At 38.8% G+C, this 21,381-nt stretch overlaps 3 protein-coding genes and 1 pseudogene across 3 annotated transcripts; all 4 read left to right on the plus strand.

The window, feature by feature from the left end:
• Nucleotides 1-329: 329 nt before the first annotated feature.
• On the plus strand, nt 330-677 carry LOC135589098 (thaumatin-like protein 1). The gene has a single exon (XM_065081401.1). It carries the CDS (start codon nt 330-332, stop codon nt 675-677), a length of 348 nt encoding a protein of 115 aa, XP_064937473.1.
• A 1,477-nt stretch (nt 678-2,154) lies between these two features.
• Nucleotides 2,155-2,988, plus strand: LOC103974189 (thaumatin-like protein 1). Its single transcript, XM_009388951.2, has one exon. The coding sequence runs from the start codon at nt 2,290-2,292 to the stop codon at nt 2,986-2,988; it is 699 nt and encodes a 232-aa protein (XP_009387226.2). The 5' UTR covers nt 2,155-2,289.
• An 8,803-nt stretch (nt 2,989-11,791) lies between these two features.
• On the plus strand, nt 11,792-13,534 carry LOC135588982 (thaumatin-like protein 1b). Its single transcript, XM_065081310.1, has 2 exons — nt 11,792-12,685; nt 12,775-13,534. The coding sequence occupies exons 1-2, from the start codon at nt 12,631-12,633 to the stop codon at nt 13,446-13,448; spliced, it is 729 nt and encodes a 242-aa protein (XP_064937382.1). The 5' UTR covers nt 11,792-12,630; the 3' UTR covers nt 13,449-13,534.
• A 1,254-nt stretch (nt 13,535-14,788) lies between these two features.
• LOC135589101 (thaumatin-like protein 1b) lies at nt 14,789-19,257 on the plus strand (annotated as a pseudogene).
• Nucleotides 19,258-21,381: the final 2,124 nt, after the last annotated feature.

Consider the following 21,381-nt stretch of genomic DNA (forward strand, 5'->3'; position numbering starts at 1 on the left):
TCTGCCTTATTTTCTTCCTTTTCTTTGGAATCCCATGGCTATTTTCTTCTCCCACGTTGCTGCCCTATTTATGCATTTTTCTTTCTCTAAAACGCAGCCACCATAGCCCTCCTAATATTAATTAGGGTTAGGTTAAGAGGGGCTGTGGGCTGCCCAAGCCCACTATGGGCTGAATCTGTGGGCTGCCAGCCCAACAGTCTGGTAGATTCTCGTGCCTCTCCAGGGACTGTGGCACTGGGTAGGTGGCGTGCAATGGGGCAGGAGGAGCGCTGCCGACCACACTCGTCGAGTTCACCCTGCAGGGCGACGGAGGCAAGGATTTCTACGACATGAGCTGTGGCGATGGCTTCAACGTGCCGGTGTCGGTCATTCCCAGCGGGGGGTCGAACTGCAACAGCACGACGTGCCGGACGAACATCAATGCGCGGTGCCCCACGGAGTTGCAGATGCTGGCGTCGGACGAGAGCGTGGTGGGGTGCAAGAGCGCATGCTTAGCCTTCGACACGGACGAGTATTGCTGCAGGGGTCAGTACGGTATCCTGGACACATGGAAGCCCACCAGCTACTCCAAGATGTTCAAGGATGCGTGTCCTCAAGCTTATAGTTATGCTTATGAGGACAAGAGTAGCACCTTCACCTGCGTGGGGGCTAATTACGATATCACCTACTGCCCTTGAAACCAACGTACATCTATCACAAGCTTCTTCTTATCTCGCTTTGGCTCTCGAGAGAGCATAAATAAAAGAAGAGTTTCAAAGTTCTATTCGTATCATTTGACTTCCATCTTTCTTGCTTTGGACATCGATCATTCATTTCTAGGGAACAAAATGCATACAACATGTTGCCTGATGAGATAAACAAAGGAACAAACTTTATATACGAACAAATATAAATCGATCGTAACACACAACAGAATTAAATAAAAATCACAATCAAATAGGACATTAAGATTTACGTGATAAAAATCATTGGTAAACAAAAGAAAATTCACTATAAGAATAATGAATATACAAATATCAGAATCTCTTGCCAAAAACCAAAACAATAATTACAAAAGAATAACTAGGATGCAAGGATTACGTTACTGTATACAATATCCAAATTCGTTTTAAGTAATTAAAACAAGAATCTATTATAGATCTGATCTTACCCAATATGAGAATACTGCTTAGATTGGATGATTGAGTATAGCCTCTATATTGTCCTTGTCTTCTTTTCTTTTATTTTCTATTATTTTTATATCATTTTCTTAAGTTTTTGCATCTTTTTTCATAGCCACCATACACCATTTATTAGATCTAGATTTATGTTAATAATGGAAAATGAGCTGTTAAAACCCATTATGAGCTGAACCAATGGGTCGTCTGTCGAACATTCTCAAACTATACAAGAAGGATAAATAGATAAAAATTTATAATTGACAAGAACATAACAACAAGATGGCTGACTCACCTTTGGTGGATACATTGACGTCAAGATTGGGACGAGGAGGAGCTTCTATGCTTTGTTACCTTATATGATTCAAACATGTCTTTGTTCTTGAATGTAGCCTATTCTTTTTTTTTTTTGGCACCTAAAGGATGGAGGTGACGATAGAAAGAATGAGAAAACGAATGACCGCACGAATGACCGCACTATTGAATAGTGTAGGCAAAGAGAGATCGAAAAGGAAGAGAAGAGAAGAGAGAGAGGGAGAGAGAGGAAAGGGAGATTTGACAATGGGACGATAAAAAAACAGAGAGTAGTGGTCGCAAATAAAAAAATACAGCAGAAAGAAACCAAAACCCACTGGCCACATGGCCGCAGCTCCGCAGGCCTCAGCCCACTGTGGTCGTAGAATCGAACGTTATGTCTTCATACCGGTTGAGCCGATGCATTGATCTTAAGGTTGTGGTGTGAAGAGTCAAACAAAGTGCCATTGCAGGTCAAAAAACAATTTGATTTTAATTAGAGTTATGTTCTCAAAGAAAAAAATATGATTAATTAATCTAACACTGTAATATTCTGATAATTAGGTTGGACCCACGACTCGAGTAACACACAACGAAAGAAGAAAACCTACGAGCTGGCTCTGATCTGGACCAGCTACATACCAAAGTTGTGCTTTGGCTGCGACATGACTTGCTCAAACTGGCCTTTCCCCTCTGCCCTTTGACGCCCACAGGCGAAGTAGAACTTTAGTCGCAGCACTGTCTCTGTCGCCTTCTTCGTCGCCATCCTGATCTCAGGTCCGTGATCATTGGTTCTATGTATGCCTTCCCTTGACATTGTTATGTCATTCGTTCATGCATGATACTTGTTGATGCTTCTTCAGGCGCACGCTCCGCCACCTTTAGCTTCAAGAACAACTGCTCCTTCACTATTTGGCCTGCCTCGTTGGCCAATTCCGACAAAGGTGCTCTTTCCCAGACCGGATTCCAGCTGGACAGTGGCGCCTCCTTTTCACTGGACGCGCCACCCGCCTGGGGAGGCCGGCTGTGGGCTCGGCAAACGTGTTCCACCGACTCGGCGGGCAAATTCTCGTGCATCACCGGGGACTGCGGCACTGGGCAGGTGGCGTGCAATGGGGCGGGAGGAGCGCCGCCGACCACGCTCATCGAGTTCACCCTGCAGGGCTACGGAGGCAAGGATTTCTACGACGTGAGCTGCGTCGACGGCTTCAACTTGCCGGTGTTGGTCGTTCCCAGCGGGGGGTCGAATTGCAACAGCACGTCGTGCCCGGTGAACGTCAACGCGCTGTGCCCCCAGGAGTTGCGGATAACAGCGCCGGACGGGGGCGTGGTGGGGTGCAAGAGCGCATGCTTAGCCTTCAACACGGACGAGTACTGCTGCAGGGGCCAGTACGGTAGCCCGGACACTTGCAAGCCCTCCTACTACTCCCAGATCTTCAAGAATGCATGTCCTCAAGCATATAGTTATGCTTATGATGATAGGACCAGCACCTTCACCTGTGTGGGGGCTAACTACGATATCACCTTCTGCCCTTGAAACGGATGTAAGTTAAAGACGCGCTTAGTCTTGTTTCGTTGACAGAAGAAGAACATTAAAAGAGTTTTTGAATTCCTACCTAAATGTTGTTTGACTTGTACCTTTTTTTTCTTTTTTTGTTCATCATCGATCTAGAGAACAAAATGCATGCAACACAACTATGAAATTATACCATGTTGGGATCCTAAAATAATTTAAAATTTTTGGAGTTAATATCCTAGGAGAACAAGAGATCTTGATTTGAGAATTTTTTTTTCGTAAAAGTAAAAAATCTTAAAAATTAACGTTTATTTTTTCTTATTTCTCAAGTATATGTAGAGTATGATAAGAGGTGAGAGCAAAATATGAGAAATACCTTAGCTGCTATTGGATCTAGAGTCTAAAGGTTATCATCCATAAAAAGTTATAGGATCTAGAGAGAATACATACTTTTCAGCATTTATACGAGAGGGTATGTATGAGATAGAATATATTCCTAATAACAAATGAGAATAGGTTATATTATAGAGAAGGTTATCCTCTAGGAATCTAGAGAGGATGCAAGTATGTATTTTTCAGCGTTTATGTGAGAGGGTATGTATATGATAGAATATAATCTTAACAACAAATGAGAATATATTCGATTCTAGAGAAGATTATCCTCTAGGGATCTAAAGAGGATGTAAGTATGTACCTTTTAACATTTATGTGAGAGGGAATATAATACTCTTAGCTATATTCTCTCCCAACGGTAGATAAAATTCATATGATACTCTCGATAATAGATAAAATACTATTTCTTATCCACCAAAATAAAAACATAGATCTATCAATAGTAGATGGAAGAATCCATATGACAGCCTGCTAAACCCTGAAAGGAATCGCTATCCAGTATATTGGCTCTCTTATAATTAAGAGGGATTATTCAAGTCTTTTTATTACATCAACCTTATATCTTATGTTAGTCTCAAGTTGGTGCTAGCACATATATATATATATATATTAAAAAAATCATAATAAAAGGATTAGATTGGATCCACCACATGATGGTCCTAAAGTTCTTACCATACGAGGCATTACCAATGAATATCTCACATCCATACCAAAGTTGATCATTCATTTATCAAGAAATCATAATCAAACTTGTAAATCGAAGACCTCAAAACTTATAAATGATCTATCAACATTATAAACATCTAGAATCATACCCCCAATTCACTCTTGATCGGCCTAAATCATAGTTGAATTGGTCCAACCGATTCAAATCGGGCTTAATTAAAATAAATTTAATTTAACCAACTAATAATCCTCATAAGATTAGTTTTGAATGTATCGTAACTTCGTCTAACTTAGAAGAATTGATTAGGTCTAATATGGGTCAAATGAGTTTAAATTGGTCGAGAAAAATTCAGAAGCACTTTAAACTGATCAAAATCAACTAAATTGGTTCGGTTCGGATCTAATTTAGGAATCAATTAGGGCCAAACTCATAAAATAAGTTAAAAAACATCGGAATAGGAACAGTGAAAACTTGGGCTACAAAGGTTTTTGTAGGCTCGGATTTGGGCTCAACCCGTGTTTAGGCATCGGGTTAAGCTTTGATCCAACCCACCAACAACACATAATACATGTGAACTTAGTAGATCACTTATACTGATCTACTAATAGATGTCACGTTCATACTGATCTTAGTAGATCACTTATTCATAAAGCAATCATAATCAAACTCGTAGATCAAAACAAATAAGATTAATCCCCTTTTGTTTTCATAAAATTTTAAATTTTCAAAACAAATCATATAATAGCTTTAAAATTCCATATAAAAATAAATAAAAATTCCAAACATCAGAGTTATTTAACTAAAATCAAAAACATAATTTATTATATTACAAAACTGTTTTTCATGAATTAAATATCAATAACTAGTGTTTTTAAAATTATAAGTTCAATAAATCATGAATAATTCAGATAATATCATATGAACATATTTCAGGGTAGAGAAAACATATCCTAAATTATTCAGAGTAGATAGATAACCAACAAGATTCAAAATCTATTTGTTTCCAAATTAATGCCTAAAAATACTTGAAAATTTCTGACTAAAGAAATAAAATTCTAAACATGCAGAGTAGTTTATCCAAAACAGAAACGTAATTAAAAATATTCAAAATATATCTTTATGAATCAAAAACAGCATTCAAGTCCATAATTCCAACAATTCCAAATTATGCGCTATATAATGGGCATGAAGCTCATATCATGTAAGGCACAAGAGATGTCAAATTTATACTATTCTTAGTAGATCACTTATTCGTCAAGCAATCATAATCAAACTGGTAGATCAATCTCGATATCTTTAAACTCATAAATAATCTATTGACATCATGAATCATACCCTAATTAGTTTTTAATTTATATGAACCCTAGTTGAATCAATCTAATTAATTTGAATCAGACTTAATTAAATCAGAATTTTATTAAACTAACATACAATCCTTATAAGACTAGTTTAAAATCTATTTCTATGAATAAAATTATTTAATTAATTAAAAATCCTGTAATACATAGAAGTTCCAGATAAAATATTATGAAACATTTAGAAGATAAAGAGATCAAAATAAAATTAAATAATAATAATAATAAATCTGATTTTTTTATGTATTAAATCAAAATAAAATAATAAATAATAAATTTATAGAATGATTTCTAAATATAATAAATCAGAATTATGCAGAATTTTAATTATAAAAATATAAATTCACATATGATGAAATATGGAAAGTCAGGTAATCTATCTCTCCGACAATTGTCTCATGTCTCTTTGCTCATATCATAACCTCACTGTACTCGGATGAACATGGAGAGTTCTACGCATCCTATCCATATGTAGGAGAGATAGAAGAGTCTAATACGATAATTTCATAATTAATTAAATATTATTTGTTTCATAACATAAAATAATTGATTTATATTTAAAACTCTTTTTTAGATCAACATATCATCAAATCTACTTAAACAACAATTAAATATTTCACTAGGGATAGAGGATCTTAGTTGGCTTTCCTACAAGACTGAAGGGCAATGGGTTGCAAAAATACGGTTAGCTTTGAGCTAGATGAGTTATATTATAAAAGTCTGAGTATTTTCTAAGAGTTAAATAAATGTAGCAAGATGATGTTCTCTAACCTACAACCAATTATAAGAGCTAAAGCCCTCTATTAGTGAGAAGGAAGAACAACAAAATTAAAATGTATAGAGATCAATAATCTTGATGACTTTGGCCTCTCATCTTGTGAAATCAAGTCATATGGGAGATATTGTATAATTCCAAAATAAAAAAAACATCAACGTCGCTGTACGACTAAATTGATACGACAACCTAATCTCTTAGGGCCATCATCAATACATCTTCCAAAATAATGATAAATCATCATTTTTTAAGTTGATTGTATCTTTAAAATGATTATATCTTTTACAATAATTATATTTTTAAGAGGATTACTCTTAAAATAATCACCATCAATCAAATCGACCTCACTCTCAAAATGATTGTACCATCGAGTCAGTCATACATAATCATGCTTTCAATTCGATTACACCTTTAAGTTGCTTATTTGCTCATGTCGATCGCACTCACAAGTGAAGGAGGATCGAGATTCTCGATCTCGATAGGTCGGAAGAGAAGAAACCGATACATTAGAATCTAGCTTCTCTCTCTCGACACTCAAACCCAGCTTTATAATCCAAGCAATTTACTTGTGAGCCCAACATTATACTCTTATTAGAACGAAAAGTTGAGAGCGAAACACTTTACCACTCCGGCAAGCATCTGCGTATGATACAGTAGTGAGAGCAAATGTATAGATAGTACATATTTGCACCATATGATGTGTCGTCAGAAAATATATCTATCGGATGTGACTAATATGTTGTTTTAGCATATGATACATTCACATTTGCTTAAGACATCAAAATATCTGAACCATCCATGATTGACCAAGCCCAAAGCATTCCTTATGCACTCGATTTATTTATTCAGGATAAAAATAACGTATCTAACGTGACCAATATATATATATATATATATATGCTCATGGTATATTTGTCATGGACATAAATCCATCCGAACCACCTAATACAAACCATGTCTCTTATGCCCAATTGATCCCTCTAGAAAAAATATATATCTAAAGTGTTAGGATTAATAAATATTTTAAGATTTTTAGAACCAATGTTTAAAAAGAACAAGAAATCTTTGTGAGAAAAACAATTATGATTTAGGATTTGACTTTTCTATAAATATATTATAGTTTTGGTGGGGAAACAGTAAGATACGATGAATGCTTTGAGTACTCTTAGGTTTTTTTTCTTTTCTAGGGTGCACAAAGAGGGTGTTCTCTGAGGTTTATAGAGATGATGAAATTTTGTAAAATCTATATGATTGGGTATAAAAGAGGATTAGGCTTGAGTGAGGATAACAATGATCTTGTAATTGATCTCACGTACTAAAGAATTTGGTTTTCATAGTGGATTTAAGTTGAACCATAGTAAATCTTATATTGATTTTCTAGTATATTATATTATTATTGATCATTCACTTTGAATATTGATTAGGTCCAAGTCATTATATTAAGTAATGAATTTAACATCATGCATTATATTATGTCCAAGTCATTATGTTGATTAGGTCCGAGTCATTATGTCCATCTGTGATTCACCAAGCCCAAAGCATTTCTCTTGCACTTGATTTATTTATTCAGGTTAAAAATACTATATCTAACGTGACCATTATTATTATTATTATTTGGTCACGATGCATTCGTCTTTAAATCCATCGAAAGTACCTAATGTAATCCATGTCTCTTATGCCCAATTGATCCTTCTAGAAAAAATATATCTTACGTGTTAGGATTAATAAATATTTTAAAATCTTTAGAACCAATGTTTAAAAAGAACAAGAAATCTTAGTACGAGGAGAAATCATCTTGAAAATAATATTATGATTTAGGGTTTGACTTTTCTATAAATATGTTATAGTTTTGATGGTCAAACAATAAGATAAGATGAATACTTCGAGTACTTTTAGGTTTTTTATTTTTTCTAAGGTGCATAGAGAGGGTATTCTCCGGGGTTTTTAGAGATGATGAAATAAAAGATGTAAATTCTTTAAAATTGATATGATTAGCTATAAAAGAGGATTAGGCTTGAGTGAGGATAACTTAATGACCTTGTAATTGATCTCACATGGTAATGAATTTGATTTTCATCATGGATTTAGGTTGAACCATAGTAAATCTTATGTTGATTTTCTAGTATGTTATCTTATTATTGATCATTCACTTTGAATATTGATTAGGTCCAAGTCATTATATTACGTAATGAATTTAACATCGTGTATTATATTAGTCCAAGTCATTAAATTGATTAGGTCCAAGTCATTATGTTTATCAGGCATTATAGTTCCAAGTCATTAGGTCCAAGGCATTATAGTCATTAGGTACAAGTCATTAAATTGATTAGTTCCAAGTCATTATAGTTTCTAGTAAAGAATTTAATTTTCATCGTGCATTTATTCATTCATTCAAGATTTAGAAAAAAAAAAAAAACAAACATCAAAAGCACCTAACATTCGCTTTGCCATCCAACACGGACGGACGGACGGCTGCTTCACCAGAGACACAAGACATCCTATATGTATTTTTTTGGGTTAGTATCTTTGCCTACGTAGCTAATTCTATCTGGGATAGCAACAACAGTTGATAGCTACGCGTAGTAATTAAACTGTGAAGACAACCAACCATTAACGCTCTTTATCTCATTTCTAATTTTAATGACTTGGTCATTAAGTATCAAAATCTTGATAAGTGTATTCCATTTAGAATAGATGGAAATAAATTAATGCATATGGACCATATCATATTATTCACCTTCCTATGCTGGATGTCGATCCCAGATTCGGCATTCTGCATACGGTGCCACCTTTGGGTCGGTACACCTATCTCAGATCTCATGTACACAGTCAGTCCATGCACACGACAACTTGGCTCTATATAAAGTGCCCCTCACTGCGGAGTTGCAGATGCTGGCGCCGGACGGGAGCGTGGTGGGGTGCAAGAGCGCATGCTTAGCCTTCGACACGTACGAGTACTGCTGCAAGGGCCAGTACGATAGCCCGGACACATGCAAGCCCACCAGCTACTCCAAGATGTTCAAGGATGCGTGTCCTCAAGCTTATAGTTATGCTTATGATGACAAGAGCAGCACCTTCACCTGCGTGGGGGCTAATTACGATATCACCTACTGCCCTTGAAACCAACGTACATCTATCACAAGCTTCTTCTTATCTCGCTTTGGCTCTCGAGAGAGCATAAATAAAAGAAGAGTTTCAAAGTTCTATTCGTGTCATTTGACTTTCATTTTTCTTGCTTTGGACATCGATCATTCATTTCTAGGGAACAAAATGCATACAACACGCTGCCTCATGAGATAAACAAAGGAACAAACTTTATATACGAACAAATATAAATCGATCGTAACACACAACAGAATTAAATGAAAATTATAATCAAATAGGATATTAAGATTTATGTGATAAAAATCATGGGGTAAACAATAGAAAATTCACTATAAGAATAATGAATATACAAATATCAGAATCTCTTGCCGAAAACCAAAATAACAATCACAAAAGAATAACTGGGATGCAAGGATTACGTTACTATATATAATATCCAAATTCTCCCTAAGTAATTACAATAAGAATCTATTGTAGATATGATCTAACCCAATATGAGAATACTGCCTATATTGGATGATTGAGAACACCCTCTGTATTGTCCTTGTCTTCTTTCCTTTTCTTTTATCTTATTTTTATATCATTTTCTTAAGTTTTCTGCATCTTTTTTCATAGCCACCATACCTCATTTATTATATCTAGATTTATGTTAATAATGGAATATGGGCTGTTAAAACCTATTATGAACTGAACCAATGGGTCGTCTGTCCAACATTGTCAAACTATACAAGAAGGTTAAATAAATAAAAATTTATAATTGACAAGAACAGAACAACAAGATGGCTGACTCACCTTTGGTGGATACATTGACGCCAAGATTAGGACGAGGAGGAGCTTCTATGCTTTGTGACCTTATATGCTTCAAACATGTCTTTGTTATTGAATGTAGTCTATTCTTTTTTTTTTTTGGCACCTAAAGGATGGAGGCGACGATAGAAAGAATGAGAAAACGAACGACCGCACTAAAAGAATGAGAAAACGAACGACCGCACTATTGAATAGTATAGGCAAAAAGAGATCGAAAAGGAAGAGAAGAGAAGAGAGAGTGGGAGAGAGAGGAAAGGGAGATTTGATAATGGTACGATAAAAAAACAGAGAGTAGTGGTCGCAAATAAAAAAATGCAGCGGAAAGAAACCGAAACCCACTGCCCACATGGCCGCAGCTCCGCAGGCCTCAGCCCACTGTGGTCGTAGAATCTAACGTTATGTCTTCATACCGGTTGAGCCGATGCATTGATCTTAAGGTTGTGGTGTGAAGAGTTAAAAAAGTGTCATTGCAGGTCAAAAAATAATTTGATTTTAATTAGAGTTATGTTCTCAAAGAAAAAAATATGATTAATTAATCTAACACTGTAATATTCTGATAATTAGGTTGGACCCACGACTCGAGTAACACACAACAAAAGAAGAAAACCTACGAGCTGGCTCTAATCTGGACCAGCTACATACCAAAGTTATGATTTGGCTGCGACATGACTTGCTCAAACTGGCCTTTCCCCTCTGCCCTTTGATGCCCATAGGCGAAGTAGAACTTTAGTCGCAGCACTGTCTCTCTCTCCTTCTTCGTCGCCATCCTGATCTCAGGTCCGTGATCATTGGTTCTATGTATGCCTTCCCTTGACATTGTTATGTCATTCATTCATGCATGATACTTGTTGATGCTTCTTCAGGCGCACACTCCGCCACCTTTAGCTTCAAGAACAACTGCTCCTTCACTATTTGGCCTGCCTCGTTGGCCAATTTCGACATAGGTGCTCTTTCCCAGACCGGATTCCTGCTGGCAGTCGCGCCTCCTTTTCACTGGATGCGCCACACACCTGGGGAGGCCAGCTGTGGTCTCGGCAAACGTGTTCCACGGACTCGGTGGGCAAATTCTCATGCTTCACCGGGGACTGCAGCATTGGGCAGGTGGCGTGCAATGGGGCGGGAGGAGCGTCGCCGACAATGCTAATCGAGTTCATGTTGAGATTTGATTCATAGTTGTCTAGGTAGTTATCGTGATCTAGTAGTTATACGGTGACTTCAATAACTACCTCAATCGTTATCTAGAAGTTATAGGGTAGTTTCAATAACTACCTTTATCTTGGGTGACATGGTGATATGGGTAGTTACCACTAGTTCTATAAATATGATCATAGTTCATAAAGCAAGGAAATATAGAGAGTGGCTTCAATAACTACCTTAATCATGATCTAGAAGTTATAGGGTAGTTTCTATAACCACCTTTATCTTGGGTGACATGGTGATATGGGTAGTTACCACTAGTCCTATAAATATGATCATAGTTCATAAAGCAAGGAAATATAGAGAGTGGCTTCAATAACTATCTTAATCATGATCTAGAAGGTATAGGGTAGTTTCTATAACTATCTTTATCTTGGGTGACATGGTGATATGGGTAGTTACCACTAGTCCTATAAATATGATCATAGTTCATAAAGCAAGGAAATATAGATGAGAATACTGCTTAGATTGGATGATTGAGAACAGTAGATTGGATGATTGAGAACAGTCTCGACGTTATCCTTGTCTTCTTATTTTTTTTTCTCTTCTCATATTTTTATGTCCTTTTTTTTTTCTGATTTTGAATCATGTTGTTGCTGTAGTTTTCTATCCATTTTTTTCATAGCCCTCACACCCCCTTTATTAGATTTAGGTTTAGGTTAATAAGGGAAGTGAGCTATAGGCTGTTAAAGCCCACAATGGGCTGTCTGCCCAACACGACCAAGCCATATAAGAAGGAAAAATAAAGTAGAAAATTATAATCTGACAAGAACATAACAACAAGATTGGGATGAGGAGGAGCTTCTATACTTTGTGATCTTATTTGCTTCAAACATGTCTTTGTTCTTCAATTTAGTCTGTTCTTTCTTTTCTCACTTAAATGATGGAGACGGACGACAGAAAGAAAAAAAAAGAAAAAAAAAAAGGAGAAAACGATCGACCGCACTATTGAATAATGTAGACAATGAGAGATGGAATAGAAAGAGAAGAGAGAGAGAGAGATAGTCGAAAGGGAGATTTGTTGATCGTGACGAGAAAGAACAGAGAGTAGTAGTTGGAATCCAGTAGAAAGAAATCGAAACCGACTGCCCATAGGGCCTCAGCCCACAGTGGTCGTAAAATCGAACATTATGTCTTCATACTGGTTGAGCTAAGCATATGGACCATCTTATTCACCTTCCTATGCTGGAAGTCGATCCCAGATTCGGCATTCTGCATACGGTGCCACCTTTGGGTCGGTACACCTATCTCAGATCTCATGTACACAGTTCATGCACACGACAACTTGGCTCTATATATAGTGCCCCCTCACTCTGACGTTTCGTCTCACCCCAACTCCTCTTAGTTCTCCGGAGCCTTCCTCTATGGCGCAGCCACGACTCGTCTCTCTCGCCTTCTTCGTCGCCGTCCTGATCTCAGGTCTGTTATCATCACTGGTTCTATGCATGCCTTCCTTTGCCATTGTTACGTCGTGTGTTCTTGCACGACACCTGTCGGTGCTTCTTCAGGCGCCCACTCCACCACCTTTAACTTCAAGAACAACTGCTCCGACCCTGTTTGGCCTGCCTCGCTGAACAATTCCGGCAAAGGTGCTCTTTCCCAGACCGGATTCCAGCTGGACAGTGGCGCCTCCTTTTCGCTGGATGCGCCACCCGCCTGGGGAGGCCGGCTGTGGGCTCGGCACAAATGTTCCACCGACTCGTCCGGTAGATTCTCGTGCCTCTCCGGGGACTGCGGCACTGGGCAGGTGGCGTGCAATGGGGCGGGAGGAGCGCGGCCGACCACGCTCGTCGAGTTCACCCTGCAGGGCGACGGAGGCAAGGATTTCTACGACGTGAGCTGCATCGACGGCTTCAACGTGCCGGTGTCGGTCGTTCCCAGCGGGGGATCGAACTGCGACAGCACGTCGTGCCGGACGAACATCAACGCGCGGTGCCCCACGGAGTTGCAGATGCTGGCACCGGACGGGAGCGTGGTGGGGTGCAAGAGCGCATGCGTAGCCTTCGACACGGACGAGTACTGCTGCCGGGGCCAGTACAATAGCACGGACACATGCAAGCCCACCAGCTACTCCAAGATGTTCAAGGATGCGTGTCCTCAAGCTTATAGTTATGCTTATGATGACAAGAGCAGCACCTTCACCTGCGTGGGGGCTAATTACGATATCACCTACTGCCCTTGAAACCAACGTACATCTATCACAAGCTTCTTCTTATCTCGCTTTGGCTCTCGAGAGAGCATAAATAAAAGAAGAGTTTCAAAGTTCTATTCGTGTCATTTGACTTCGATCATTCATTTCTAGGGAACAAAATGCATACAACACGCTGCCTGATGAGATAAACAAAGGAACCAACTTTGTATACGAATAAATATAAATTGATCGTAACACACAATAGAATTAAATGAAAATCATAATCAAATAGGAAATTAAGATTTACGTTATAAAAATCATAGGGCAAACAAAAGAAAATTCACTATAAGAATAATGAATATATAAATCTCAGAGTCTTTTGCTCAAAACTAAAGTAATAATTACAAAAGAATAACTATGATACAATGATTACATCACTGTACACAATATTCAAAATCTCCCCAAATAATCATAAAAAAAATTTATTGTAGATCTAATCTAATATTAGATGAGAATACTGCTTAGATTGGATGATTGAGAACAGTCTCGGCGTTATCCTTGTCTTCTTCTTTTTTTTCTCTTCTCTTATTTTTATGTCCTTTTTTTTCTGATTTTGAATCATGTTGCTGCTGTAGTTTTCTATCCATTTTTTTCATAGCTCTCACACCCTCTTTATTAGATCTAGGTTTAGGTTAATAAGGGAAGTGGGCTGCTATTAAAGCCCACAATGGGCTGTCTGCCCAACACGACCAAGCCGTAAAAGAAGGAAAAATAAAGTAGGAAATTATAATCTGACAAGAACATAACAACAGGATGAGGAGGAGCTTCTATACTTTGTGATCTTATTTGCTTCAAACATGTCTTTGTTCTTCAATTTAGTCTGTTCTTTCTTTTCTCACTTAAATGATGGAGACGGACGACAGAAAGATAAAAAAAGAAAAAAAAAAAAAAAGGAGAAAACGATCGACCGCACTATTGAATAATGTAGACAATGAGAGATGGAATAGAAAGAGAAGAGAGAGAGAGAGATAGTCGAAAGGGAGATTTGTTGATCGTGACGAGAAAGAACAGAGAGTAGTAGTTGGAATCCAGTAGAAAGAAATCGAAACCGACCGCCCATAGGGCCTCAGCCCACAGTGGTCGTAGAATCGAACATTATGTCTTCATACTGGTTGAGCTAAGCATATGGACCATCTTATTCACCTTCCTATGCTGGAAGTCGATCCCAGATTCGGCATTCTGCATACGGTGCCACCTTTGGGTCGGTACACCTATCTCAGATCTCATGTACACAGTTCATGCACACGACAACTTGGCTCTATATATAGTGCCCCCTCACTGCGACGTTTCGTCTCACCCCAACTCCTCTTAGTTCTCCGGAGCCTTCCTCTATGGCGCAGCCACGACTCGTCTCTCTCGCCTTCTTCGTCGCCGTCCTGATCTCAGGTCTGTTATCATCACTGGTTCTATGCATGCCTTCCTTTGCCATTGTTACGTCGTGTGTTCATGCACGACACCTGTCGGTGCTTCTTCAGGCGCCCACTCCACCACCTTTAACTTCAAGAACAACTGCCCCGACCCTGTTTGGCCTGCCTCGCTGAACGATTCCGACAAAGGTGCTCTTTCCCAGACCGGATTCCAGCTGGACAGTGGCGCCTCGTTTTCGCTGGATGCGCCACCCGCATGGGGAGGCCGGCTGTGGGCTCGGCACAAATGTTCCACCGACTCGTCCGGTAGATTCTCGTGCCTCTCCGGGGACTGCGGCACTGGGCATGTGGCGTGCAATGGGGCTGGAGGAGCGTCGCCGACCACGCTCGTCGAGTTCACCCTGCAGGGCGACGGAGGCAAGGATTTCTACGACGTGAGCTGCGTCAACGGCTTCAACGTGCCGGTATCGGTCGTTCCCAGCGGGGGGTCAAACTGCGACAGCACGTCGTGCCGGACGAACATCAACGCGCGGTGCCCCACGGAGTTGCAGATGCTGGCGCCCGGACAGGAGCTTGGTGGGGTGCAAGAGCGCATGCTTAGCCTTCGACACGAACGAGTACTGCTGCATGGGCCAGTACGGTCGCCCGGACACATGCAAGCCCACCAGCTACTCCAAGATGTTCGAGGATGCGTGTCCTCCAGCTTATAGTTATGCTTGTTAGAGCTAACCCCAAGAAATTTATCAAAAGATAATTTTGGCAACCCGACAAAAACAATAAAGCGGAAAGAATAAACGAGATAAGAACATCAAATTTACGTGGTTCGGTCAATTAACCTTGACCTACATCCACGGACGAAAGATGAGCAAATCACTACTATAAAAGAGACTTTTACAAATATCTTAGGAAGATGTTCCTATGCCATAAAACACCCGAAAATACTAAACTAGAAAAACCTCAACTATAAGCCCAAACTATTTATTTAACTAAGTATGAACTTAAACCCAAAGCAGACACTTAGGTTTTTCTTATTGTGCCACTTGTGGTGTATCTGACTTCAAAGCTCAGACCCTTATTTATAGTTCCAATAGAAGATAACAAACCTGATTTTTTCGATGTGGGACTATGGGACTTGCCAAACTAACAAATCTCCACCTTGGCATGTCCCAACAAAACTTGCTCCACCTTATTCATAAAAGCCCCAACGGGCAATCACCAACAATGAACACCAACCAAGTCCAAGCACTGTTTGAACTTGTAAACTGGAATAGGCTTCGTAAGCATATCAGTTGGATTGTCATTCGTATGAATTTTCTGAACAAAGACCTTTCTCTCTGCAATAGTATCCCATTTGCATCCAATAATTTTAGTACCCGAAGGCGGCTTCACAAGATCCCAAGTTCTATTCGAATGGAGAGATTCAATTTCTTCATTCATCGCGATCAACCACTTAGCGGAATTATCACAAGAAACTGCATCTGAGTAGGAAGTAGGCTCTCCAACTTCACTTGTTTCTTCTGCAACAGACAAAGCATATGTAACCAAATTTGCATATCTTTGTGATGGTCAAATATCTCTCCGTGGTCTATCATTGGCTATGGAATATTGCTCTTCCTTTGGATCATCTGTGTCAATAGACTCGGGATCATCTACTGGCATTCTTTGAGTAGAAGAGTTCGATTGAAAAGAATCAGACCTACCAATCTCAAGCTCCACCTGCTTCTGTGCACTATCATTTGTACAACTAGTAGATTCCTCTTTAGAAGATAACATAGATAATTCATCAAAAGTAACATCTTTACTGATTACAAATTTTGGGGATTTGGGATCAGAACACCATAATCTATATCCTTTCACCCCAGAAGCATACCCAAGGAAAATGTATTTTTTAGCTCGAGGCTCTAATTTTTCTTCATTTATATGCATGTATGCTGGACACCCAAAAATTTTTAAATCAGAGTAATCAGCAGGAGTACCTTACCAAACTTCCTCCGGAGTTTTAAAGTTAAGTGCTGTAGAAGGAGCGCGGTTGACAACGTAACAGGCCATATTAATCGCCTCTGCCCAAAAGTCCTTTGTCAACCATGCATTTGAGATCATACACCTTGCTCTCTCCAAAAGGTGTTCTGTTCATACGTTCGGCCACACCATTTTAGTGAGGCGTCATCCTAACAGTGCGATGCCGAACGATTCCTTCACTTTTGCAAAATTCATTAAAGTCACCTTCACAAAATTTCATGCCATTATCTATTCGAAGCCGCTTAATCTGTTTACCTATTTGCTTCTCAATCAAAGCCTTCCATTATTTAAAGGTTAGAAAAACATCATTTTTATGCTTCAAAAAATAAACCCAAACTTTCCTGGAATAATCATCAATGAAAGTCAACATATACCTGGCACCACCTTTAGACTGAACATGAGTTGGACCCCAAAGGTCTGAATGAATATAGTCAAGAGTACCTTTTGTTTTATGAACTGCCGGAGAATTGAAGCCGACTCTTTTCTATTTTCCAAAAATGCGGTGTTCACAAAAATCCAGTGGCCCAGTACTCTGTCCGTAAAGTAGACCCCTTTTGCTCAATATACTCAAACCTTTTTTGCTCATATGACCCAAACGCATATGCTATAATTTGGTGATGTCAAAATCAGACAATGATGATGACTAGACTGCAACCGAGCCTGTGACAGTAGTTCCCTGCAGAATATATAAACTACCAGACCTACAAGCTTTCATAACAACAAGAGCACTTCTAGAAACTTTCATAACTCCACCTTCAGTTGTGTATTTACACCCAAGGGCCTCTAGGGTGCCTAAAGAGATGAGATTCTTTTTTAAATCAGGAACATATCTAACATTAGTGAGTGTCCTCACAATACCATCATGCATTTTAATTCGGATTGTTCCTCTACCAACATCACATGCTACATTATTTCCCATCAAAACAATTCCACCATTACCAGATTCATATGTGGAAAACAAATCTCTATTATGACACATGTGATAAGAACAACCAGAATCTAAAATTCATTCATTTTTAGACCTCGTCCTGTCATCAATAGCAGAGAAAATATTTCCAACATTCTCATCAGTTGCTACACTAGCTTCAGCGGATTCAATAGTTTTCTCAACAAATTTTTTCTTTTGCTTTAATTTATTTTTCAATTTAAAGCAATCAGATTTAATGTGCCCTATTTTATGATAATATCTGCACTCCAAATTTCTATGTCTGGATTTAGATATAGATTTAGATCTACTTCTGTCAAATTCCCTTTTATTTGTTCTCCCTCTAACAACCAGACCTTCAACCTAATTCTCTCTACTTTCACCAGTGATATCTCTGTCTATCTGCTCCTTAGATTTTAGTGCTGATTTAATTTCCTGATACGAAATTGTTTCTTTTCCATAAATCATAGTATCACGAAAATGCTTAAAAGATTGGGGAAGAGAACACAAAAGTAACAAGGCCTTATCCTCATCATCAATTTTTGCATCTATATTCTCCAAATCCTTAACCAAAGAATCAAATTTATCAAGATGTGAGAGTATAGATATACCTTCAGTCATCCGAAGCATATATAAACTCTGCTTTAACTAGAGGCGATTCTCTACTGTCCTCTTCATATACAAGGTTTTAAGCTTGTCCCATAAGCTCTTAGCCGTAGTCTCCATAGCTACCTCCCGTAAAACCTCGTCAGAGAGATTTAGAATAATGTTGGATCGGGCCTTCTTATCCATACCCGCAAGATCTTCCTTTGACGTACCATCTGGAATGTTCTCAGCTCCCTATAATGCTAAATCAACTCCGTCTTGAATCAGAATGACCTCCACCTTAAGTTGCCACATGTCGAAGTTGACATTTCTGTCGAATTTCTCGACAACAATCTTTGTTATTGTTATCGTTGCCAAAAGATCCCGAAACCAGGCTCTGATACCAGTTTGTTAGAGCTAGCCCTAGAAAATTTAACAAAAGGTAATTTTGGCAACCCGACAAGGACAATAAAGCGGAAAGAATAAAAGTGACAAGAACACCAGATTTACGTGGTTCGGTCAATTAACCTTGACCTACATCCATGGACGAAAGAGGAGCAAATCACTACTATAAAAGAGACTATTACAAATGCCTTAGGAAGATGTTCCTAAGCCATAAAACACCCGAAAATACTAAACAAGAAAAACCACAACTATAAGCCCAAACTATTTAACTGAGTATGGACTTAAACCCAAAGCAGACACTTAGTTTTTCTTGTGGTGCCACTTGTGGTGCATCTGACTTCAAAGCTCAGGCCCTTATTTATAGTTCCAATAGGAGATAACAAGCCTGATTTTTCCGATGTGGGACTATGGGACTTGCCAAACTAACAATGCTTATGAGGACAAGAGCAGCACCTTCACCTGCGTGGGGGCTAATTACGATATCACCTACTGCCCTTGAAACCAACGTACATCTATCACAAGCTTCTTCTTATCTCGCTTTGGCTCTTGAGAGAGCATAAATAAAAGAAGAGTTTCAAAGTTCTATTCGTGTCATTTGACTTCCATCTTTCTTGCTTTGGACAATGATCATTCATTTCTAGGGAACAAAATGCATACAACATGCTGCCTCATGAGATAAACAAAGGAACAAACTTTGTATACGAATAAATATAAATCAATCATAACACACAACAGAATTAAATGAAAATCACAATCAAATAGGACATTAAGATTTACGTTATAAAAATCACGGGGCAAACAAAAGAAAATTCACTATAAGAATAATGAATATATAAATCGCAGAGTCTCTTGCTCAAAACTCAAGTAATAATTACAAAAGAATAACAAAGATACAAGGATTACATCACTGATTACATCACTGTACACAATATTCAAAATCTCCCCAAGTAATCACAACAAAAATCTACTGTAGATCTAATCTAATATTAGATGAGAATACTGCTTAGATTGGATGATTGAGAACAGTCTCGCCATTATCCTTGTCTTCTTCCTTTTTTTCTTTTCTCTTATTTTTATGTCCTTTTTTCCTGATTTTGAATCACGTTGCTGCTGTAGTTTTCTATCCCTTTTTTTCATAGCACTCACACCCCCTTTATTAGATCTAGGTTTAGGTTAATAAGGGAAGTGGGCTATAGGCTGTTAAAGCCCACAATGGGCTGTCTGCCCAACACGACCAAGCCATACAAGAAGGAAAAATAAAGTAGAAAATTATAATCTGACAAGAACATAACAACAAGATTGGGACGAGGAGGAGCTTCTATGCTTTGTGATCTTATATGCTTCAAACATGTCTTTGTTCTTCAATGTAGTCTATTCTTTCTTTTCTCACCTAAAGGATGGAGACAGACGACAGAAAGAAAAAAAAGGAGAAAACGAGCGACCACACTTTTGAATAATGTAGGCAAGTAGAGATTGAAAAGGAAGAGAAGAGAGAGAGAGATAGAGGAAAGGGAGATTTGATGATCGGACAAGAAAGAACAAAGAGTAGTGGATGTAAATGTCTTTGTTCTTCAATGTAGTTTGTTCTTTCTTTTCTCACCTAAAGGATGGAGACGGACGATAGAAAGAAAAAAAAAAGGAGAAAACGAGCGACCACACTATTGAATAATGTAGGCAAGGAGAGATCGAAAAGGAAGAGAAGAGAGAGAGAGAGATAGAGGAAAGGGAGATTTGATGATCGTGATGAGAAAGAACAGAGAGTAGTGGTTGCAAATGAAAGAATGCAGTAAGAAGAAATCGAAACCAACTGCCGATAGGGCCTCAGCCCACAGTGGTCTTAGAAACGAACATTATGTCTTCATACTGGTTGAGCTAATGCATATGGACCATATTATTCACCTTCCTATACTGGATGTCAATCCCAGATTCGGCATTCTGCATACGGTGCCACCTTTGGGTCGGTTCACGTAACTCAGATCTCATGTACACAGTCCATGCACACGACAACTTGGCTCTATATAAAGTGCCCCTCACTACGATGTTTCGTCTCACCCCAACTCCTCTTAGTTCTCCAGAGCCTTCCTCTATGGCGCAGCCACGACTCATCTCTCTCGCCTTCTTCGTTGCCGTCCTGATCTCAGGTCTGTTATCATCACTGGTTCTATGCATGCCTTCCTTTGCCATTGTTATGTCGTGTGTTCATGCACGACACCTGTCGGTGCTTCTTCAAGCGTGCACTCCACCACCTTTAACTTCAAGAACAATTGCCCCGACCCTGTTTGGCTTGCCTCGCTGGCCAATTCCGACAAAGTTGCTCTTTCCTAGACCAGATTCCAACTGGACAGTGGCGCATCCTTTTCGCTGGATGCGCCACCCGCCTAGGGAGGCCGGCTGTGGGCTCGGCACAAATGTTCCACCGACTCGTCTGTGATGGGGATATAAACAAGAATAACCTTTGTATATTAACAAATACTAGAAGACCATAATACACAACAGAATTAAATGGAACCACAATCAAATAAAACACCAAGATATACGTAGAAAACCCATTCAATGTGAAGGGTAAAAATTACGTGGCAAACTAGAAATAATCCACTATGAGAGTAATGAATATACAAATCTC

The sequence above is a fragment of the Musa acuminata genome, chromosome BXJ1-8, assembly GCF_036884655.1.
Source record: "Musa acuminata AAA Group cultivar baxijiao chromosome BXJ1-8, Cavendish_Baxijiao_AAA, whole genome shotgun sequence".
Classification (NCBI taxonomy): Eukaryota; Viridiplantae; Streptophyta; class Magnoliopsida; order Zingiberales; family Musaceae; genus Musa; species Musa acuminata.